A 25,357-nucleotide genomic window follows, 5' to 3' on the forward strand; every position below is an offset into this window, starting at 1 on the left:
GCCTAAATGCCTAACAATAAGAGAATGGTAAAATAAGTGATCTTCCATCTGCTGGATGAAATGTTTTACAGCTGAGGTGAAAGATCATTATGAAGGCTGTAATATTAATGGAAATATTTATGATGAGTGAATAAAAGCAATGTATAGATTTGAATGAGAATATACTCAAGGTGAAGTGGTTTAGTGTAGTAGAAGTATGTATACTCTAAGTGTGTGTATACATACATTTTTTTTTCAATTTTATACACTTTCTGTAATTTTGAGTTACATTTTTTATTGGAAAAAGTAAAACCAAGCAAAATAAAAATAACAAGAAGAAAGTTGATCATAATTAGGGAGTTTTAGTCTTAAAAAAATGCCAAAAATTTACAAAAAGGATCTGAAAATATAAGAGGAAAAAAATAAGATAAAACATCACCTTTCAGTTTTAATTTTTCCTTTGCTTTCAGTGAGGTTAACAGCAACATGATTATGGTTTTTCGTGATAAAATACCAATAGCCTTAAACTTGTTCCTATCTATCATTAGTAAATGAAATACTCCCACAACTAAACCAATAGTGTTACCTATACGGTGTTATCACCTACTTTCACTCTATACATACAATCTATTTCCCAATTCCTTGCAAAATTCTCCCTTAATTATTATACTGTTTCCAAAATTCTTACACATCTGAGAATTTAGTCTCAGTGCTTTAAAATACAGAGCAAAATACATTTCTCATATGAAATGTTTCTTTAATTTGTACTTCCCTACCATGCATAGTTTCAGGAATATGTTACTATTTTGTTTAACTCTTTGTCCCTGTTTTAGTATTGATATATTATAGAAATATTAAGTATAAAGTGAAATTTTCATATTTGAGGTTCTCCTGTTACCATTTCAAATATTTATCAGTCTATTCCAAACATTGTTTTTTCAAGCACTTATTATGTGACTTTACCTCTCCACCCAGAACAGTGCTGGGTACATGTCCTTAGAATGATTATGTGCTAGAGAACAGAAATGCATAGATGAGCAGTCTCTGCTCTCAAGGAGTCCCGGAGTAGCAGAGGAGCCCAGGAAGTAAGCCAGCATCTGTTTATATGAGCAGAGCACAGAGTTACTTAACTCAGTCTGGAACTGACTCATGGAGGTACAAGGCCCTCCCTGATCATCCGATTATAAAACAGCAGTGTGCCATCACAAAAATTCTCTAGCCCCTTTGCCCTGCTTTATTTTCTGCATATCTTGCTCCGACCTCCAACCCCTAGGTTAAATCCGTTTGAGAACAGGTACCTTGTCTCAGCTTAATACTTCAGCATTCAGAACAGTACCTGGAAAATAAGGTACCCTCAATAAATATTTGTTATATCTGGATAACTGAAGTTTAATGTGAGTCTTGAAAGTCTTAAAGAGTAGTTAGCACTTAGCTTGGGGAAAAGGGGAGGAAAGTAAGAAAAGGATGAAGTCAGGAAATTCTAGAGGGCACAGTAGAGCAAGGTATATTGGCCACAGAACAGGTCTATGTATTAATGTCAGTAGATGAGGCTGAAAAGGCACATGGGGCCAAAGTGAAGAGGAAGGTGGGTTATGGTAAGAAGTTGGAATTTTACCCCTCAGAATAGGGACTGCTGAAAGAGTTTGAGCAGAGAGTGTCATAATGTGATCTTTGCTTTAAGAGATTATTGCCCTTGGGCACCTGGGTGGCTCAGTCAATTAAGCATCTGCCTTCAGCTCAGGTCATGATCTCAGGGTTCTAGGATCGAGCCCCGCAATCACATCAGGCTCCCTGCTCAATGTAGAGTCTGCTTCTCCCTCTCCCTTTGCTTCCCCACCGCCCACCCACCGCTCTCTCTTTCTCTCTCTCAAATAAATAAAATATTAGAGAGAGATTATTGCCCTATTCTAGAAAATGGGTTTCAGTGAAAGCAGAGAGTGTGGAGACTAGTTATTTATTACAATAGTTAAGGCAAGAGGTGAGGACCCTGGGAGTCATCAGAATTTAGGCGAAAATAAAGAGTATGGGTGAGATTGCTTAGAGAAAATGTGCAAAAAGAGAAAGACAAGGACTGGGGTCAGACTCCTGGGGAATTTCATAGTTAAGCCATGGGAAGGGACACTGAGAAAGTGTAGCCAGGAGGACAGCAGGAATGGGTTCTGAATACATAATATCTAGTGCTGGAAACATCAGGAAAGAGAAGAACGGGAAAGGACCTGTTGGATTTGGCTATCAGTAGGTGACTGGTAGCTGTAGAATGCATTTCCAGTGGAATGATGCATGTGTATCGTAACTTATGGCTTTTTGAGACTGAGTGGGAAATAAGAAAATGAAGTGTAGGCTACTTTTAAGATCTTGGTTGTGAAGAAAAGCATAGAGGATGAGAATAAAGAGTAAAAGAACTCAGGGTAAAAACCCAAGCCTGTTTACATCAAAGGCACAGCAAAGCAAAGAGAGAAGGAGAGGTTGTAATAATAGGAGTAAAGATTTTTTCAAAACCCATGCCATGATAAGAAAGTGGGGCACACTCACATGTGACTGGGTATTTGAGGAACACTAGGGAGAGGAGGAGAGAGAAGTAAGTATAGATGTGGTGAGGTTAAATTGTTGGGTTTCAGAGAAGGAAGCTGGATAATTTTAATGAGCTCTCTTCTCTGTGAAGTAGGTTATCAGTTGAAAATAATGAGGTCAAGAATTGGAAAGGAATTTTGAAGAATAAAATAAATATTTAGAAACTGCCCAGGAACATGGCAGAGGGAGTTGATCAAGATGTATTTTTACAGCAAAAAGTTTAACCCTTAGTAAAAATCATGTGTAAAGCATACTATGACAGTTCACTCTCAGTTTCTAGTCTTTTAGTAGCTACTAGAGAAGTTTAAATGGATATACAAATGAGAACTTTCCATGTTTATTAAGCAGAAGCTAATAGTTAACCCCTAGCCAGTTTTCGGTAGAGGTCCTCACTAGGAATCTGATATTTGAAAGTCTGCATAAACGTAATGACTATATTATTGCTCTACGACTTCAGCGAAATTCAGTATTGGAAAATGCTCTGGGAAGGTGGGCATTTATGCATAAACCGTTAACATTAATATAATCCTAGGACTATTACCAAGGTTTCAGGCTTCTTGAACTCATCTTCATGCCAGGTAGTAATGTATTAAAATAGATAAAAATGTTAAGTAGGTACTTGAACATTCTAAGATGTGTATGTGTGTGTATGTGTGTGTGTACACATGGAAACACATGAAAGATGTCAGTGTTTAAAAAGCTGTGATAGTTCTAAATTTTTCATTTAGAGAACAAAATAAGGTAGAACATAAAAGAAAAAAAACCATTTAATCTCATGAGACCTCATTTATCTGTGATCTATCCATCTATTCCTGAGACCTATTCATGGAGAGAGATTTTCCTACCACCAACACAGTTTTAAATGAGGACTTTTTTTTAATGCTCTTCATAATTTTTGCATGACACTTATAAAGAATTGTCCCCTACTAGCTATGAAAATATAAAACAAAATCTAAATAAGAAACTAGGTAATCCTGTTAAGAACATATGCTCTTCATGATTATAGAGTCAACTTATCAACTACCATGGAATATTCTTGTTCTGGCATTGAAGGGGATGGCCCATCATTGACATACCACACCACACTATTGATGAAGTTTTTAAAAAGAGCCTGAACAATATATAGACTCTCCCAGATTCCAGAGAGCACTTAGAAAAATAGTGTCTCGAGGGGGGCAAATCATGAGAGCCTCAAATATAGGGAACAAACAGGGTTGCTGGAGGGGAGTTGTGTGGGGGGATGGGGTAACTGGGTGATGGGCATTAAGGAGGACACGTAATGTAATGAGCCTGGGTGTTATATGCAACTGCTGAATCACTAAATTCTATCCCCAAAACTAATACACTATATGTGAACTATCTTGCATTTAAATAAAATCTTGAAAGAAAAAAAAAAAAGAAAAATAGTGTCAAAGTTTGTGTTGTTGAATGTGATAACACTCAGAGAAACATAACAATATTGTGAAGTTTATCAAATTATGAAATTAAAGAATATCCCTTGTTTAAAATATATTATAGCTCTAAGGTCTTAGGTAAAGACCAGAGTAACGGTCTGACCATTGACGGTCAAGTATACAACAGAATGATTTGTGTTCACCTAAGCTTCTGAGGATAAATATCTTGGAACAGGTAATAGTTTGTATTGGTACATTTTACTGCTTTATTATACTTTCCTTCTTAGGAGTCATGTTCTCTGGGGAGTTAATGCTCCTTGTCCATAGATACCAAGATGGGGAACATTAACTTGGATGAATTTTGTAAAGACAATTACTATATTTGGTAAGCTAGTAAGATTTGCCCCAGTAAAGATGATTGCCTCTGGGTTCTGTCTTCGTTGGAAGAAAAATGAACATGTTGCTAATTGACCAGATTTCTTAGCCTCTCTTTTATATCACATTGGTTATTAATACCAATAACTTAAAAATCACTTTGGAAATGTAAAGTGCCACCTAAAGGCTCATTTAGCATTGGGTGTTAGGTTTTCAACCTCTGTAATTCACTAGGATAATAACAATCAAATCGCTTGACTCAAACCAGTGGGAAAAAAAGCTTTATGTTTTATGTGACATTATAAAGAATAGAGCTTTACATTTGTGAAGTAGCAATAATAGTGCACTTTATTGAACACTTAATTTTGCAGCAGATGTTATTCTAAGCTCTTTACTTATATTAATTCATTTAAAGTATAGTAGCTGTTTACGGAGAGTATAGCCATCTCAGGGCTGTTTGTTCCCTCAATTGAGCCCTGCAGAGTAGCTAGCATTATGGATAATTTATTCTACAGCAAGAAAGGTAGCACCTAAATGTTATTATACCTACTTTATAAATTTCATGATGTGTTTAAAATGCAAGTGAGGTGGAAAACACTTGATCTGGATCTATTTCTACAAGCCTCCAAGAGTTTCCCATGATCAATCTAATTCTCTCCTTCAGCATCCACTGGGATGTGTGGAAAGAGAAACATAACCTGGACAAGACATATAATCCTTTTTTAACCTCACTTTTTTCTCCTCCTCTGAAAAATAGCCATAAAAATATGCAATTTTATAGAGTTGCTGAGAAGTTCATAGTAGCTGCTCAATAAACATTTTATTCAGTCATTGAATAATTGAAATGCCTGGCACATAGATTCTTAAATAATGTTGATTCCACTTCTTTAGTTTTCTTTCAAGACTTTGGTAAGAGCAGCTTCCCTTATTGTCCATCTTTTCAAAGTGATGTTTGCTGACCCTGGATTGCCACCAGCAGCTGCTGATTGGAACTTTCAAACCAAGAGTTGGGCATGCATCCCAAATTCTCTCTCTTGGAAGGAAACCCAAACTGCTTCTTTGCACCAACTTTTTCTTTGAATTAACTCTTTTTCTCTCTCTTATATTTCATTTAAAAATTTTCTTTTCAATTACAGTGTATGTTACTCGTGTAATGGATTTCTATATTAGGACTCTTAAAATGCAGGCTTAAAATAAAAATCCATAAATCTTTTTTTAAAGTATACTAGTTTTTCCCACAAAATGAAAGAACTGTGTTCCTTTAAGCTAATAGTATTGCCTGCAAAGTTATAAAAATTCCCATCGTTTTCTTCAGGCGAAATCATTTTTCTTCACACTTTTGAAGTCCTGTGTTTGTAACAGCCTTCATAAATTGGTGCCTTCCGTCCTAGTTCTGACACAAAGCTGTACAGCCCATCCTGCTGTCAGTGTACCTGCTGCTTGACATTGACAGGATTCTTGTCGAAACCAGGGATTGCATAAATTAGTGTTTAACCCTGGGCAGGCTTTTCTCCTCATTTCAATTCAGCTTTTAAAAGACTGTCACATCCTTATTCATAGATAATGAAGGTAGACTTTGACAATCATCATACACTTTCTACTTTCAGAGTTTATAAACTATTAAGAATATGTAAACTTTCCTAGTCTTACTGATTTTTCACTAAGACTTAATTAGTAATCCTCAGTTTTACAAAGTCCTGTACAATAATGACATCATCATTGATTGTCTCCTCTCCTTTTTCTTCTAGTCCAGTAGGATCTGCTTGCCTTACTTTTTATTTTAATACATTATGTGTGGGGTTGGGTTGGGGAGAGAAGAGGGAAGGAGTTTTAAGTTGCATAAAGTAGTTACACTTTAAATAATCTGGGTGAATTTAGAATTTTTTAAAAAGTTGATTGTTTTACCGTATTACTTTTCAGAAAAGTACATATTCAGTGTTTGAAAAACCTAAGAAAATCTCCCGACTCTGTAATACTTCCTAACTTGTCCTTGTTGTCATTGTTCCACTGTCGCTCTATGGACAAGGAGAAATAGCTTCCTCTTGAACAACAAGAACAAAACACATATTTAACAGGGAATAAACATTTAATGTGTTCTCCCTTTGTATAAGATGATGAGCAAATTACTCTCAAGCATTCGTTATCAGTTTCTCTAGCCTGTGTTGAATATCTAGAAATTATTATAGGAAAATATAATATATTTAATGGCCTTAATTAGACTTAATTAGATCAGATCACATACACTGTATAATTTTCCTTTACCTAGGTTGACAGAGATGAGTTTCTCTCCCTTATTATTCTTGGAGAAAATCTTTGTGATTCCTTTCTCTTAACCATCTAACCGTCAAAAATGATTGAGAAGGTCTCCTAAACTTGGAAAGATAATTTTTTTTTTTTTATAGAATAAGCTAACTCTTCATATACTGAAAATTTTGAAATCTCAACATGAGGAAAAGAAATCCATAAATTTAAGCATACGGGGAGTAATTTATATTTCTATAACAGCAAGATGATATTTTATTTCTCTACTAACACTTTGAGGTAAAGGGAATAAATGGTTGAGAATATGAAAATTAGAGTCCTTCTTTTTAGAACCTGATTATAATTAGAACACTTACCCACCAGGCACATTGTATAACTCTTGACCTGCATTAATCGATTTAGTATCTACACAGAAACCTATGAAATAATTATTAGTATTCCCATTTTACACACAAGCAAAACAACAATTATAGTTTCAGAGTCATAAAGTAACTTGCCTAAAATCATTGAGTTAGTAAGTTGCAGAGCTGATATTCAAGTTTCAACCTATTAACACCATAGCATGTGATCCTGCGTTTTACCTGTAAATGAAGATAAATGATACCAAACTACTTGAGATTTTTGTGTGAGCTTAATGAAGTAGTATATAAAAATATTCAGCATTGTAGTAAGTTTGTGCTCAGTGTGTGATATACCAATTGAATTAAGGTATCTTTCAAACATTTAGTTCACTCAATCTTAATTCTTATGAATTTAGAAAATTTTAAATTAAGAAATGAAGATGTATGTGGTACAACTATCAGCTCATATTTCTCAAGAGGCTAGACAGCATTTTCCATAGGGCAGAGAAAAATCAACCTACTCCTTTAACCTACTCTTCTCTTGCTAAGAGAGTTTAATCTCACACCAAGACTCTTTTCATCTTCTAAATTTCCCTAGAATCTGGTTTCAAGATTAAATGACATTTTAGTCATCTATTTAGGTGCTACCCTTTTAGATGGTAGTTCTCTAATTTTCACTATGGGAAAAAAAATCAAAATAACTTGTCCAAAAACTGACTTAAATGTTATAGTTATTCAGAATAAACCAATGGTAATACTGTGCCAAAATAATATATCTTTCATTAGTATATGGGTTTCAACTGTGGTTAAATTTAAGATTTAGATTTAGATTGGGAAAACAATTATTTTCAAATACAGAATGACACAGACCGAGGAGCAGGTTGTAGGGATTTTACTTGATGACAAGCACAATATGAACAAGAAGTGATTGGGCAGCTGCTAAAAACATTAAAACAAGGTTAGATTACACTTTCAGATTATACAGAGTTTGCTCATCACGGGAAATAATAGTATTATGTTCCAAGCAGACCCTACTTGGAATGTTATTCTGAAAACTAGGTTACATAGAAGAGTAAATATTAAAATGCATAAAGGAAAAGATGATCAGGATGATGGGTGATTCTGGAAATAATGGTATTTGACAAGTGATTCCAAGAGTTGAGTCTTTTAATTCTAGAGAATAGAAAACTAATACTTGTTCTAAAATGGCTTATAGTCTTTCATATGGGAAAGGAAACAGGCTCAGTGAGAAAATGTAGGTAGAAATGCAGATTTGTCCTTTGTTGTACAGGACACAGAGCAGTGGAGTTGGCTGCCTGAGGAAGCCTGAGTTCCTCTCACCAGAGTTCTCTGAAGGTGGTGGGTGGATCTTGAACCGTGGACACCAGATCACTGGCTCCTGGGCTACTTCACATTTCTAAAACTGTGGCTTTGCTAACTAGCCTGTTAATTGATAAGGGTTTCTAAACATTTGTTATCATTATGTTTCACTAAAGAGAAATATTTTTAGTTCATTATGCAGACTTTGTTAGTGTGGATTTTTAGGTGTGAATGGAATTTAAATGGAGAATGATGTTCATCACATTGGGTGCTATCTGCTTTAAGATTTAAATGTTGAATTCTTTTCCTATTAATCTTATGTTCCTTTACTTTCACTAAGTGGGTGAAAACATCAGCAGTGGTTTTATTTCTGTGTTGTTAGGCATGACAGTTCCTTTCTTACAGTAATAAAAAGCATGTCAAATCACGTGTCCCATACCCGCTCCAGCCCTCAGCACTTTTTAATGGCAAAGATCTGGTCTGTATTTCATCAATTTGACATGAAAGGTTTGTTTTGTTTTTTTCTATCTCTGTTTCTTAAATCTGTATTACAGGTCACTGTAGCATACTGTAACCACTCTCAGGTGGTCAGTTATAATATCCACTGGGCTGACTTTTAGAGAAAGAAGTAGTTTGGCATGATGGTGCAGTAATTATTACTTTCAGACAAAGAGTGAGTTAACCTATCTTAAATTGTGTTAGCCTGCCCATTTAAGATGTAGAAATGATATAAATTATGAGAGTGAAATGATAACCAGTTGTGATTAATGCTCATATGTCTTAACCATAAAATATTCTAAAACACATTTGTTCAGTTAGCATATTTAAGAAAGCAGTTGTTTTTGCGAAGATAATTTGTATGCATTGACCTAAAAACGTAGCAACATAGATAGGCATTTTCTATTACTAATCATCATTGCTGTACTTCCACTTTTTAAGCAGTGTTTCTAACTGGTTCCTTTTTATAGCATTTACCAAAATTCCAAGGGTATGATCTAAAAAGGCAGGATATTCAAAGAGGTTGATCATGTTAACTTATTTTTTGCTTCCTCTTAAAATATTCAGATTTTATGCAAATAGTATCTATAACTTTTGATTGATTTCAAGAATGCTTCTTTGCCCTGTACCCCTGGGGATAAAAATATATGTTTATAAAAAAAATAAAAAATTTAAAAAAAAAAGAATGCTTTTTTGCTAATTTCCTCCCCCCTTTTTTGTTCTCTCTGCCCTATCTGTAATTAAAAAAAAAAAAAAAAGAGGGGTGCCAGGGTAGCTCAGTGGGTTAAGCCTCTGCCTTTGGCTCTGGTCATGATCTCAGGGTCCTGGGATTGAGCTCTGCATTGGGATCTCTGCTCAGTGGGGAGCCTGCTTCCCCACCCCCCCTGCCTGCCTCTCTGCCTACTTGTGATATCTCTCTCTCTGTCAAATAGATAAATAAAATCTTAAAAAAAAAAAAGACCTCCTTTCAAAGAAACAAAACCAATGGTAACAATAGAGTTTTTTAGAATATTAAATTATTAGTTTTAGTGTATAGATAGTTTTTTTTTTTTATTTCCTTAGAAATAAACAGAGAGCAGGTACAAGAATCCTTGCATTGGCTCTTTCATTTTTTCCAGTTGCTTTTCCACTTTCCTTATCTGCCCTAAGCAATTTGAGGAATACTTTAGCAACAAATTTCCTGAATTTTAACAAAGTCTATGGGTCTAGATAGTTTGATTGAAGTGGGCATCTATATTATATTGTCAAAGGGTTCTTTATTTCAGAATAGTAGACAACATAGAAGGCTTATTTCATTTTTTTCTGTGTCAGAAAACTGGGACCAAGAGAAGTTGAGCAATATGCTTAGAAGTGATAGAGTCTAAACTCAGACTTAGATCTGACTGAAGAGACCGGAATTTCAAATACTGATGTCATGAAGTGTATCTCAAGGAAATCTTGTAGATTGGCATATTTGGGAGCAGGATACTCTCTCTGCCTTGATTTCTAGGCAAGCTTTTGGAATCTGTTTAACCTTCAGCTGAAATAGTCAATGAGTTTTAAAGAGGTGTATGTTTTCAGAAAACATATATTCATTCTTTGGACTTAGTATTTCAACAAAGATTATGACCAATTAACGATGTTTATGCTAGGACAGAGGCCTCAGGGCAGACGCCATCCATTTACTTGAAAATGTTCTTGAGCTAGCTATCAGAATTAGATTAGATATAGATCAGAATATAGGATTAGATTTTGGAGTAGATAGCCCAGGGGTCTTATTCAGGCATGGCCACTTACATAACTTTGGGTAAATTATCCTGAGCCTTCTTTTCTTCATCTGTAGAATGGTGAGCTGAAGTAATTCAAAGCATTGTTGGAAGGATTAAATGAGATATAATGCAGAATGTCAGACACATAGTGGAATAAAGATTCATTCCCTTTTTCTCTGTTCCAAGTTTTAGGTAACTTGGTGTGTTTTTGAATGAAAGAGTATCTATACTTTTATCATTTGCAGTTTAATAAGGGTAACATGATTACTAGCCTCTTTTTCATATTATATTTTCATAGTTAAAGTATGGATGCAGCCTTTTGAAGTTTAGTTCAATTTCCTTGGGTGCCTAAGCTGCCAAAAATACCTTGTTTACTCTGTGTTAAAGGGTAGTTAGTCTTAATGATATTAGAGAAAGGACTATGATGCAAAGTATTGTGTATTTGTTCACAGAGCTTAGAGTAGAATCTTTGAACTAGGTATTGATTTCCTAATGTGTTATAGAATCGTTAACAGTTTAAATTTTTATGTAACTCTAGAAAATGTAGTCTTCTCTGAAAGGAGAAGATCAGAACCACAGTGAAATGTCTCACAGTTATGAAATCCTGCATGATACAGGAACAAAAACATTGTGTTCTATCAGCCATGCATTTTGTAATGGTTGTTTAGTAATTAGATTTTGAATCAGATTTGGGGGGGGGGGGGTCATCCAGAATCAGGTTTTTCTTTTCTGCTGTAAAATATGTGGTTTAAATAAAATATTCCTGGACATGGTACATGTTAAAGAGATGATCTTAGATCTGCTCTGAAGGGGATACTATAATTCCTCATTATATTTTATTCTCAAATGGTATCTTATTTTACTCAAAGTTTCAAAAACAAAGAAATAAGTATTATAAAATTTACTTATTTTGGTTATATGTAATGACTTTCTCATATGTTAATAAAACCTGCATTCCCTCCCCCCCACCCCACCCCCACACTTAGGTATGTTTTTAATATCAGATAAGACATTTAGTTCATAGAAGTGGAAAGAAGGATTTAGGTTTTCTCTGGTGGAAGGCAAAGGTGAAAGGGCTCTGCGCTCAGAATTAGAGGCCTACATTTCGGTTCCTATTCTCCCATCACCTCGGTTTCTTCCATTACTCAGGTCAGTCAACTCAGCTAGTTGCTAGAGTACAGTAGAGGCTGAAGTAGGTGAGGTTTTAATTTTTGTCCCTTAGGGGGTTACAGAGCATGGAGGGACTGAGGAAGGGAAAACCAAGGCGATACTGCTTGCGTACACTCACTTAACCTCGGCCCACCTACTTTATTTTGAAATTCCATGTAAAATCTCATTTGAAAGAAGAGTGTCACATTTACCCAAAATACAAATAATAATAATTTTTTTAAATTTAATCTACTCAGATTATCTCCAATTTCCCCTTCCAACTCTGAAATTCGCTGTAACTGTATTCCTCACCCTCATGACCTGGAAGCAGAGTGAAGGGAAAACAGGACTATGCATCAGAAGACCTGTGTTCTCCCTCAGGTTATGGTACTACTTACTTGAACAAATAATCGTTTCTTAGTTATTTGGATTACCTTTCTTTACAGAAACTTCCAGTTTTATAGTTTATGGTTCTAGACTACCACAAGCCTGGTTTATTTTGTGATAGAGCTATAAATATTCACTTGGAACATATTTCTTAAATGAGAATAATTGGTAAACTAAAGTTCAGCGTTGGTCAGAATACATGATTCTTGTGGGCTCAGGTGTTACCTATAACCTTCACAGAAAACAGAAGCTGATCCAGCTTTTACTTTCAATTTTAAGTTACTCTGATATAGTAGAATATTAGTATAATTAATCTAAAACAGATTACTTAAAAATATTTTAAGTTCTACTTTCTGGGTCCATTACATGATTTGTTTTTCTTTTTTTGTTTTTGAATGGGGCAGAGATACCTTATTTCACTGTTTGGACTGAGACATAAAATCAAAGGTCAGAGTTTTTCAGTGGAGAGGAAGAGGAAATGTTATGAATATCCAAGGTGTAATCAAAATTAAGCACAACCTAGAACCAATTCAGAAAGCTCAGTAAACTTCAAAGTGATTTTCACACATTAATTAATTCTCTTGGCATCCCAAGGATGAAAGGAATTTAATTGTTGTGTTCTAGTTGCTGATAACCACAGGAAGAATCTGAATGGATTGAAAATGTGTCATTTTAAGAAGGCAGGTCAAGATATATTTCATCAAATATTAAGGACCTACTATATCATCAGCACTATACAAAGCACAAAGTATCCCACTGACATGGCCTATTTTACAGTCTATTTTTTTAATGGGCTTTGTTTTTTTAAGAGCAGTACCTCTGAACAGAGGGTACAGAGACTTTTCTTATGCTCCCTGCACTGCCCCCTGCCCCAGCTTCCCACATCATCAGTATCCCCCACCAGGGCAGTGCTTTTATAGTAACTGATAAATATACACTGACACATTATTGCTCAGGGTCCATAGTTTACATTAAGATTCAGTGAGTTTGGACAAATGTATAATATAACACCTATCGGGGCGCCTGGGTGGCTCAGTGAAGGCTCTGCCTTCAGCTCAGGTCATGATCCCAGAGCCCTGGGATCGAGCCCTACATCGGGCTCTCTGCTCAGCAGGGAGACTGCTTCTTCTCTCTCTCTGCCTGCCTCTCTGCCTACTTGTGATTTCTGTCAAATAAATAAATAAAATCTTAAAAAATAATATATATATATATCACCTATCTACCATAGTAGTATCATAACAGAATGGTTTTACTGCCTGTGCTCTCCCTGTTCATCTCTCCGTTCCCCCTAACCCTGGGCAACCACTAATCTTTTTATTATCCGCATAGTTTCGCCTTTATTACATGATGTTTTGGGAAAGCAAGTTTGTCTTTAACTTTTGCTTAGCTTTTATATTAAAATCAGTTTGTATTTCTATAAACTGACTACACTAGCTCCTGAGGCAGATAAAAGGTGGCCTGGAAATTCACAGAGTAAGTAGCTCATATGTGAATCACTGAAGGAGATATCTACTCATGAGTATTTCATTATTCAGAATATCCTAAATTTCAAGGCTTATTGTTGAGATTACACAGAATGCAGTTCATATACTGGATTATGTTTTTGTAACTATTACACAAATTCTGCTAGAAGGGACTGACTAGAAGAAACATTATTAAATTGCACACAAAATAGCTATTAAAGGACATATGACAGTATCAATAAGTTTTTCTAGTTTTTTTTTTTTTAAATGAAGAGAATGGCTATCCCTTCTCCCCACTCTCACCAACCAAATAATCTCTGATTGTCTCCTCACAGAGTTATAGCCATGGGAAAATGCTGAAGCAATTTAAGGCAAGATAATATGAATGTGTCACTGGAACAGAGGAAAATGTAACATTATGGGCAAATAGAGTCCTCCCTCCCCCAAAAATTCCATAGAGAATTTGGGTCAGAGTTCAGGCTTTAGAGACAGAGGCAGAAGAAAAGTTCCAAAAGAAAAAGTGGAAGGGTAGCAAACCCAAACTTCCTGAATTTCAGAATTATTTTCCAGGCTGCCCTGTCACTTACGAGTAGGAAGTTTCTTCCTCCTTCATTGGCCTACCAGGGTTTCTCACTTGGGCACTGTTGGCATTAAGACTCAGTGATTTTTTGTTGTGTGGGCTTTCTTGATGCTTAGCAGCATCATTGGCCTCCACCCCTTAGATGTAGTAACAGCTCCCCCACATCCTAGCCCCTCAGTTTGTAAGAACCAAAAATATCTCTAGACCCTCTAGATGCCAATAGCACGCCTCAGATGTGGCCGCCAAAGATGTCACCAGGCAATGGGGGAAAAAATCACTCCCAGTTGAGAACTGCTGACCTAGCACATTCCCTCAAATACTGGTTTGTACACTTAGTTGCACTTCACCTTGAAAAATGAGAAAACCCTGGAAGGAAAACTTCCAAACTCATTTTATGAGGCCAGCATCACCTTGATCCCAAAACCAGACAAGGATGCCACCAAAAAAGAGAGCTATAGACCGATATCCTTGATGAACACAGATGCGAAAATACTCAACAAAATACTAGCCAATAGGATTCAACAGTACATTAAAAAGATTATTCACCACGACCAAGTGGGATTTATTCCAGGGCTGCAAGGTTGGTTCAACATCCGCAAATCAGTCAATGTGATACAACACATCAATAAAAGAAAGAACAAGAACCATATGATACTTTCAATAGATGCTGAAAAAGCATTTGACAAAGTACAGCATCCCTTCCTGATCAAAACTCTTCAAAGTGTAGGGATAGAGGGCACATACCTCAATATCATCAAAGCCATCTATGAAAAACCCACCGCAAATATCATTCTCAATGGAGAAAAACTGAAAGCTTTTCCACTAAGGTCAGGAACACGGCAGAGATGTCCATTATCACCATTGCTATTCAACATAGTACTAGAGGTCCTAGCCTCAGCAATCAGACAACAAAAGGTAATTAAAGGCATCCAAATCGGCAAAGAAGAAGTCAAATTATCACTCTTCGCAGATGATATGATACTATATGTGGAAAACCCAAAAGACTCCACTCCAAAACTGCTAGAACTTATACAGGAATTCAGTAAAGTGTCAGGATATAAAATCAATGCACAGAAATCAGTTGCCTTTCTCTACACCAACAGCAAGACAGAAGAAAGAGATATTAAGGAATCAATCCCATTTACAATTGCATCCAAAACCATAAGATACCTAGGAATAAACCTAACCAAAGAGACACAGAATCTATACTCAGAAAACTATAAAGTACTCATGAAAGAAATTGAGGAAGACACAAAGAAATGGAAAAATGTTCCATGCTCCTGGATTGGAAGAATAAATATTGTGAAAATGTCTATGCTACCTAAAGCAATCTACACATTTAATGCAATTCCTATCAAAGTACCATCCATCTTTTTCAAAGAAATGGAACAAATAATGCTAAAATTTATATGGAACCAGAAAAGACCTCGAATAGCCAAAGGGATATTGAAAAAGAAAGCCAACGTTGGTGGCATCACAATTCCGGACTTCAAGCTCTATTACAAAGCTGTCATCATCAAGACAGCATGGTACTGGCACAAAAACAGACACATAGATCAATGGAACAGAATAGAGAGCCCAGAAATAGACCCTCAACTCTATGGTCAACTCATCTTCGACAAAGCAGGAAAGAATGTCCAATGGAAAAAAGACAGCCTCTTCAATAAATGGTGCTGGGAAAATTGGACAGCCACATGCAGAAAAATGAAATTGGACCATTTCCTTACACCACACAGAAAAATAGACTCAAAATGGATGAAGGACCTCAATGTGCGAAAGGAATCCATCAAAATCCTTGAGGAGAACACAGGCAGCAACCTCTTCGACCTCTGCCACAGCAACATCTTCCTAGGAACAACGCAAAAGGCAAGGGAAGCAAGGGAAAAAATGAACTATTGGGATTTCATCAAGATCAAAAGCTTTTGCACAGCAAAGGAAACAGTTAACAAAATCAAAAGACAACTGACAGAATGGGAGAAGATATTTGCAAACGACATATCAGATAAAGGACTAGTGTCCAGAATCTATAAAGAACTTAGCAAACTCAACACCCAAAGAACAAATAATCCAATCAAGAAATGGGCAGAGGACATGAACAGACATTTCTGCAAAGAAGACATCCAGATGGCCAACAGACACATGAAAAAGTGCTCCATATCACTCGGCATCAGGGAAATACAAATCAAAACGACAATGAGACATCACCTCACACCAGTCAGAATGGCTAAAATCAACAAGTCAGGAAATGACAGATGCTGGCGAGGATGTGGAGAAAGGGGAACCCTCCTCCACTGTTGGTGGGAATGCAAGCTGGTGCAGCCACTCTGGAAAACAGCATGGAGGTTCCTCAGAATGTTGAAAATAGAACTGCCCTATGACCCAGCAATTGCACTATTGGGTATTTACCCTAAAGATACAAATGTAGTGGTCCAAAGGGGCACATGCACCCGAATGTTTATAGCAGCAATGTCCACAATAGCCAAACTATGGAAAGAACCTAGATGTCCATCCACAGATGAATGGATCAAGAAGATGTGGTATATATACACAATGGAATACTATGCAGCCATCAAAAGAAATGAAATCTTGCCATTTGCGACAACATGGATGGAACTAGAGCGTATCATGCTTAGCGAAATAAGTCAAGCATAGAAAGACAACTATCATATGATATCCCTGATATGAGGAAGTGGTGATGCAACAGGGAGGCTTAAGTGGGTAGGAGAAGAATAAATGAAACAAGATGGGATTGGGAGGGAGACAAACCATAAGTGACTCTTAATCTCACAAAACAAACTGAGGGTTGCTGGGGGGAGGGGGTTTGGGAGAAGGGGGTGGGATTATGGACATTGGGGAGGATATGTGCTTTGGTGAGTGCTGTGAACTGTGTAAACCTGGTGATTCACAGACCTGTACCCCTGGGAATAAAAATATACGTTTATAAAAAATAAAAAGTTAAAAAAAAAAAAAGAAAAAAAAAAAAAAGAAAGAAAGAAAAATGAGAAAACCCAACTGCTATTTAATGTTACGTACCTTTTACTGAGATAGGTTCCAGGTTCCAAGTGACTGACTTGCAATGAGCTTTCGTACCACAGCTCACTTATAAATGAGGGAGTATGTATTTGTCTGTGTTCTCACTCCAGATGTAGTATACACTGAAGGTGATTCACAAAACAATGTTGTGACCTGTTGAACATGTTTTATAAATGAAGTTGTACATCTCCTTTATGCATTGGTGCTGCGACTCTTCTGTTTTCTTCAAAATATTTCACTCATGCCTAATATCACAATGATTATTGCATTTCGTATCTTCTCGTTAAAAGGAACAATAAATTAGTAAATATTGGTATGAAAAGAGAGCACATAGATACTCAAATTTTAGTTATTTCATGTTTTTAAACCGGGTTTAGGTGGTCAAAAGTCTGAGTCCCAATAAAATAGTTCTGAATCTCAAAGGTTGGATGAAGATGACATTGGTCAGTTTCATTTTATGAAAGGTATCACAAGTTTTTTAAAGTATCTTGCCTGAGAGCCAGAAACAACAAAATGATCCCAGTCTGGACTCTTCCTTGAATAAGCCCTGTGATATGGGAAAATGAGTTCACCCTCAGGCTTTAGAGATTCCTCATTTTCAGATCGATGGGGAGGGACAGTCTGTATGGCCTTCCAGGACTATGCCAGCTCAAACAGAATGTTTGAGAATAATAACAGAATGTTGTTATTTTTCTTTTTTTTAATTTTCAAGATTTTTAAAAATGTTTGTGAACTATAATATTTTTAAATTTTTAAAAATTTTAAATCTGTTACAGAGTAGCGATACCTAAAGGAAGAAGATAGTTAGAAGGAAAAAATAGGTAAATGCCATCAAAAGAGGACTCCAAAGAAACTCGTCCATTAATATTGAGCTATGTATTACATAAAATGGAAAGAGGTACTCATGCAGTGCTAACAATTACTAGCTATGGACTATAGGAAGTAGTTTCTATGGGTGACCAGTTTTGCCCTTGAGTATCCTGCAAGAGAAATATTTAAAAGTTCAAAAAGCAAGGCCATACCTTTGACAATAACTGAAAACCAACCAAGCTGTCAGAATCATTTTTATTTTTTCTCCTACTTTGTATAAAAAGATTGTGAAGACATCAGATAATGTGAAAGAAATCTCATGGTCAGTCATCTTTATAAAACCATTTAATTGGCTCTGGCTAGTACAGTCTGTGAATCTTTTAAACACAGTAGAGATCGCTTTTCAAATACCAATGCCATATTATATAAGTCCAGCTCCCTCCCTCAGCAAATGTAGTTTCCTACCTTTAACAGTGTTTTTTATTGATAAAGGATAGATTTTTAGATGTCCTCTAGCCAGTTCTACAGCTGAGTGTGGAGAAAAAAAATTCAAATTCCTGAAATAATTACTTCATCTACTACAGTAGCAAATATATTTTCATTCTTCTCAGTTAAATGCAGAGCTTCAAATGTTGTCATGTTATAAAATTAAATAGCTCCTTTTCAAATTTAGCTATAATATTTGACAATCATCATTCAGAACAGCAACCAGAATAGTGAAAAATAATTCTCTACTTTCCTGAACACTTTTAAATTTTTCTTCCTGCATTTAATTGCTTTACTAAATTATAGACATAATACCTGACACTTCTAACCATTTTGAGGCTGATTGTTAATGAAAGGGGCGTAGAGAAAGCAAAGCTAATCTGGAAGTTTTTCTCTAAAATGTAGTTATTGAGTGATGTTGATAGATTGTCACATTTCTCCATTCTCTTATTTAGGTGATGATGGCCCCTAAGGATGATCACTAATTTTTGGCTGTTGGTTTATTTCTTCAACATGCAGACTGAGATTTAAAGATTTAAGCAGTTTCATCTGAATCAAAACCCAGGTTTACCTTAGAAGTATCAGGGCAAGGTCACAAAGTTTTCCTGGGCTTCAGTGTCCTTTGTATAAAATGGAAATAATGGTTTTTTTCTTAAGAATACCATGGAGGATGCCTAATAATCAGAGTTATGTTCGTGCCACATATTAAATATCATTTCTGAATGATGGGATTTGATCAAATTATCTTAGCATCTTTCTGCTTCTCTCAGGTAAAATTGCAGTAGTTGGGTCTGTAAAATTTGAAGAATAGAACTCAGTCTCTTGTATAACTTTATATGGTATTAATAGGGTCAAAGGAAAGCAATCTTTTGGGAAAGAAGGTTCAGAGATAATGTGAGGAGGAGGAGAAAAAAGTGGGATACATTTCCAAAATCATGCAAATGATTGTGCTCTGCTAACTCAGTTGGAATTTAAACCCTACTTTTGAAATAGATGCTGTTTTTTTCATAAACAAAACTGAGAGCCAGGGTTTGTTTATTTTTTTTTTCCTGTCTTTAAAAGAGAACATACTTCATAGCTGCTTTAATTTAAAAAAAATACTAAAATAACAGGGTGGCAGCACTCAGTAAGAAACCAGTGTGGCTTTGGCTACGTTTCTGTTGCTTCTAAGTTCTTTTCAAATATTATAATTAACTGTATTCTTTCTGCTACTTAATCTGCTTATCCTAATTTTTCATGCTATTCCTTGAGCTGATCGATCTATCCCCTCAGTAAGAAAGAAAATGAGAAAGAAAATGAGAAGAAAATGGTTTGTGTCTTACTGTGGCCATTGCTATGTCTTGCATGAAGCTTTCTTTATGTGTAAATTGTATTTCCTCCTCATTCCAATCCATTATTTTTTCCTGTCTCCAGATATAAGGTTCTTAACGATGTTGGAGATTTCATCAGATGAGGACAGACAGCTGGTGAATGTTCTCTGGCTCTTCAACCCCTTTTCCATCTTACCAAAATCCCTTTCCATGACAAATACCTAGAAATACTAAGAAGCCCAAATATTCAGGAAAATTTTTATTATAATGCTTGCTTTTCTGTGATTTCACCCCCTTGTATCAAGTCATTTGGTGAGATAATCATGCTATTATGTGGAAATAGTTTCCTCCTCTAGAATTAAATTTGATTCTAATCTTACCACTGTCAAGTTCATTCTTCTATTATCAAGAACCAAAGAGTTTTAACAATGTCCCTGCTTCTTTTTTTTTTTTTTTCCTTCCCCTTGCTTCCCTCTGTTATAAAAGTTGACAGATGTGAATCCCAGGGCAGCTTAAGAGGGCATATCAAAATCAGCACCATAAAGTATTTAACTTAGGAAACTTTAGCTATTCTGAACATGTTTAATTCACGACTCTTTACAAATAGGAGGAAGAAGGCACCTATGACCAAACGCTTGAGTTCCGTAGAGGAGGTGATGGCCAGCCAAGAAGATCCACTCGGCCCACCCAGCAGTTTTACCAACCTCCCCGGGCCCGGAACTAATATAAGAAGGTAAAATTGGCATTGTGAGATGGCATCTGTGTTGAATATGTAAATCTAATTGTTAATAATTCATAATAATATAATAGAAAAAACTGATGTTTCAAACCTTTTAGTTATGAAGTATATAAGATTATACCATGGCTACAATCTACTTTTCCACCAAAACTTTCCCCACAAATGCTACCCCTAACCCTATTTTTTTCTCTATACCTACTTTCTTCTATTGGAGGTGATGCCAATCAGTGAAATGTCTTTAAGTTTGAAAGCAGGAAGAAAATAAAAGGAAACAAAGGACCAGATAATCACCAACTTGAATAATTAAGTTTTTTATTATTTAATTAATTTCAGTCCTTTTTAAGAAAGACGAAATGTTTTCATAGTGTATCTTCAGAAATTGGGTGAAGATACTGTGATTGCTTATAGAGATGGGATTTGGGGGCCCTGTGCTATTGATCCAGAAACTTTCATCTTAGAGTTTCAGAGAGTTGCTCTCTGAAATCATCTTCAATAGGAAGGTTGAGAAATAGAAGAAAGAAATACTTTTGTCATCTTTAGTAACATTTCTATTTTTTTATTTTTGCTAGGACTTTTGAATATTTTGAGAGTTTTCCCATTACAGCTTTTGTTACATATCACTCAAAAGACTATGAGAGTATTTTAGACTTAACTGTATCTTTTTTCTCAGTTTCTTCTTCTCACTAACAAGACCATTGAGAATTTTTAAGAAATTGTTCTCAGTTTCTCGTTTCAGCTCTTCATTTTGCTAAGGCTGTTATCCATATTGTATTTTCCCCCTGCTAAGTGACCTTCTCAATTTTTCAAACCAGCTGTGGCTTTTTAGCACTTGAAATGCAGCTGGTCTGAATTGAGATGTGCTATAATTGAAAAATACATATGAGGTTTTAAAGACTTAGGAAAAAAATACCAATAATTTGTATTGTTTATATATTGAAATGAGACTAATTCTGATAAATTAGAGTAAATAAAATATGTTACTAACATTCACGTCACCTATTTGTACTTTTTTAAATGTGACTAATGGAAAACTTAAAATCACATATGTGTCCCACATTATATTTGTGCTAGGCGGTGCTGTTCCAAAGTCGTAGATCTCCTTCAGCTTTCCCAAAGCTCGTTCACTGGTTACAAATTAGCTCTGTCATCTTAGTGAAGGAATGTTTTCTTCTATGAAGCTCCTTATGAAGTAGTCTGCCTGGAGCAGAAGTCCCACGCTATCTGACTTCTGATTTACCCCAGTGGGCCAGAGCGGCATCTTCTTTGTCTTATCACTGACTTTCTTCGTGTTTAATACAAGGCCACTGAGTAAACACCCGGGACCTACCGTCCAAACTATCACAGAAGGACTGCTTCACGATGTTGGGCTTTTTTCCGTAGCAAGCACTGACCAGAGCAGACTCCAAGTATATGTAAGGACTTCCACAACTTTACATTGTGTGAGATTGAACATCCACTTTGAACATAAGTTCAGGGTGCTTAAAATTAAGGTGAATGAAAACTGGAAATTCCCTCATAGCTTATTGAAGGCTTCTAAATTGGTTAAACCAATGTTTTAAAATAAAGCCAAAGGTTCTCAACTCCCTGATTGCCCTAGGTTGCCTAACAGTGGATGCAGGACTAGGACTTTTCAGCGATATCCCAGGCTGCAGGGTAGAAGGTGGGCTGGAAGTAGAAAGGCAGTCGTGAGGGTGGGTAAGGCTGCAGCCAGAAGGCTGGAACTCCCATCCTCTCAGCCCTTCTTCAGTTTAGGCTTCCACAGAAAATATCCTCTGAAAAAGAACATACTGCTTCAAGTAAATCAGAAACCGTAGCTCGTCAATACCAAATACTATGATGCAGGCTACTTCCAATCAACTGAAACATCACAATGTCAGTGGTTTTCTCTGTTCCCTAAGTCAAATCGCTTGCTGGCTTTGAATTGTACTGTTGATGTGGGAAATGTGTGACAGAGATTTTAGATTCCTGACATTGATAAGAAAATTAATTTACTCTGAAAAATAAATAAGCAAAACACATGTGCTCTTGGTTGAAAAAATTAGTAATTTTTAAATTTTAATTTAAACATGAAAGATTATGAAGTAGAATTTTCTTTTTGATATACTACCTTTGAATGGGAGGTTCACCAATAATAAGAATCATACCTTTTGTTCTTGAAAATATGTTATTCTTGAGAGGAAAGATTTTTTGTTTCCTCATTCCTGGTTTCCATTAACTTAAGTGTTTAAAAAGATAACACATTGTAGCCTGCCATTTGATTTCCCAGTAAATATAAGTATGAATTCTAATATGTGCTGGAATTTTTCTCAGGTTTTGTTATCTAAAATTATTCAGTATAAGAAACACTGAAGGCACTTTCTGTTCTCACTTAAAAACCCTAATTTCATAGCCATACTTTTTTTATATAATGTTTTGGGTACTTTTCTAGATGATGAATGACACATAGCACCTGTTCAGTAAATGTTTATTAAATTAGTATATTCCGATAAAGTTTTTGGTATGAAATTTACACATTCTTTGATTGTCCTAAAAAGTTTTCTTTCAAGCCCTTTATCCCACCACCACCTCCTTGCACGTGCATATATACTTCACCCAAGGTGGAGAGGAATCTGGACTTTACTTGGTACTAAGCACATTAATTACTAGCAAAAGCAGGAGATGCCTTGGAGTCCAGGATAGGTGAGAGAAGGAGGTGTTGAGGAGCAATGTGGGGAAATGGGCCCAGGTCTAGGACAAAGTGGTGGTAAGTCAGATCTGAGCCATGAGAGGAATGAGGGCCCAAACTCCAAACTTCTAGTTCCTGGACTTGTCATAATCATCTCAGATAACTCATAAATATGAGCCAATATGGATAGAAGAAATATACATAGTTCTTTAATCCATGAAACTGGCCAAAACTATATGCATTTGAAGAGGTTTCTGATGCGACTGGAGTCCTGGAAACTGGATACCAATTAGTAGGGGCAGGTCTCAGAAATAAATTGGAAGCTTCATTTTCGTGGTGGAGTAGAGTCCCCTGAAGACATTCTAAAGGCCAAGGAATGCTTAAAGAGGGGAAGAAGCAGAGTTCACAGCTTCAGCAGATGTTCAGCATATGTATTGGTGGTGACACAAGAGTGTAGCTTTAGCTATATTGGTAGCAATGAACTTCAAATTAGACTAATATGATCAAACTTAAGCTTAGGCAGTATTGCTGTTGGATATTGGATTACAGCACCAGGAGGGAAAGAAGCTAAGAAGCTCTTGCAGTAGTCAGTCGAGGCCTGGTTAGAGTGCCACATCCTGCTGTGAAAAGACAGAAATGACCTGTGTGGGGAGAATCTGGAGCCCCCTAGGGCCACCAAAGTCAAGACACCACAAGGAAAACAGTTTAATGAATGTTGAGTCCCTCTGAGGATTCATTTCTAGTTTCTTGTTTGATGAAAGAACAGTCCTCACAATTTCACATATCAACCAGAAACCTTGAAGCCAAGAGCTAAGCATCGACTACTACATAAATGTCATGATTTTATTTTCTAAGATACAGGTTTTAACAGCATTTTCAGCTGGTTAAAAAAAATACATTTTTAATGTCTTTTTTTTTTTTTTAAACAATCTGGTCCAGCGTCCCTTTGTAAAACATTTGAAATCAAGGTCAAGGAAATTATTTCTATAAAGATAGCTGCTGCAGAACCCTCTGGTGCCCGCAGGATAGGTTGGCTTCATGTGAGGATAACAGTACCCAAAGCTCTTCATTTTCTGGTCAGGAGACCATTTGCTTTGGAAGAGGTAGGAGCTGCTGGTATGCAGTGGGGGCGCTGTGCAATTGCTGGCCCAGTGCACTTTCCCGCAGGTGGCTAGAACAGGACTCTGGCACACAGGCTTCTCTCCCCACTTCTCTCAGCTCTGTCTGTGGTCACCCCCCAAAGTACTTCTACTGGAGCCATGCCGGTAAATGTTGGGAGCAGGTAGGAGCATCTTTTCCAGGTCATCCTCTGTTAAATACCATTGAGTTAATCCAAATTCCCGAAATTGACATGCCAGCGATAATGGGGCTCACAGTGACAGAGATGTACTCTAAGAATTTCGGGAAGAAAAATTATTTTCATTTTGCTTTTTGTTTATATTCTGATTTATAGAAATTATGTTTATAAATTAGACAACAGTGTGCGATTTATTCTACGTGGGATCTATTAACATTTATACAAGCACTTCACAGGTACATATGTTTCAGCAGAAGTGTATCTTGAGTACAGAAAAGTCAATTTGAGGATCCAATCTCACTTTTCTCCTCTCTTTTTCAATAGAGTCTTTGTGAAGAAAGGAGCCATTGACTGAAACATCCTGGTCAAAACCTGTTGATACACTTCCTACTTTTCCTTCAGAATAAGGTGCAGCCATGATGAATATTATTATTGGAGAATGGAAAAGCAGATTTTAGAGGGGAAATAATCCAGCCCACACAAAGAATGGGGAAAAAATTACTAAGTTAACTAGAGCAAGTACCTTCTACAAGTGAAAGAGAATCTTTTCTTCTGCCATCAATAAAACCAATGCGCTGTTATATACATTGTTTTACTGTATGTTTTCTTTGCTGAATAGTATCTTTCTTGTTCATCTTAATTAGTCCCATACTATAGAATGCAATAACAATCACAGGATATTGAAGTCCCTCTCCCCCACCACCATAATTACAAGATAAAATGATGGACACAGCTTGCCACATTTCTTGCAAAACAACCTGCAACCGGATAACAGTTCTTAGTAAGGTAGTAGCTGCTAAATATGAGAGCAAAAAGTATTTAAAGTTTGAATGTATTGTTTTCAGCACTCGGCTAGCTTTTTCAAGTGTAATTCAGCTCAAAACCAAGCATTCCCTTCCTTTTAAAATTTGTGACAGATCTTTCAAGATGTATCTGGTTGCTGATAATGG

General features: G+C 36.2%; 1 protein-coding gene across 7 annotated transcripts in view; it reads left to right on the forward strand.

Annotated features, from left to right (window-relative positions):
• TDRD3 (tudor domain containing 3) overlaps positions 1-24,992 on the forward strand; it is a 169,892-nt gene extending 144,900 nt beyond the window's left edge. For all 7 annotated transcript variants that reach the window (XM_082700282.1, XM_082700284.1, XM_082700288.1 and 4 more), the window contains 2 exons: positions 20,314-20,439; positions 24,732-24,992. In XM_082700282.1, coding sequence (XP_082556408.1) covers positions 20,314-20,439; positions 24,732-24,762 — 157 coding nt within the window. In that variant the 3' untranslated portion in view covers positions 24,763-24,992. The remainder of the gene's footprint in view (positions 1-20,313; positions 20,440-24,731) is intronic.
• The last annotated feature ends 365 nt before the right edge of the window (positions 24,993-25,357 follow it).

The sequence above is a fragment of the Mustela nivalis genome (assembly GCF_964662115.1).
Source record: "Mustela nivalis genome assembly, chromosome: 15".
Taxonomy (NCBI): domain Eukaryota; kingdom Metazoa; phylum Chordata; class Mammalia; order Carnivora; family Mustelidae; genus Mustela; species Mustela nivalis.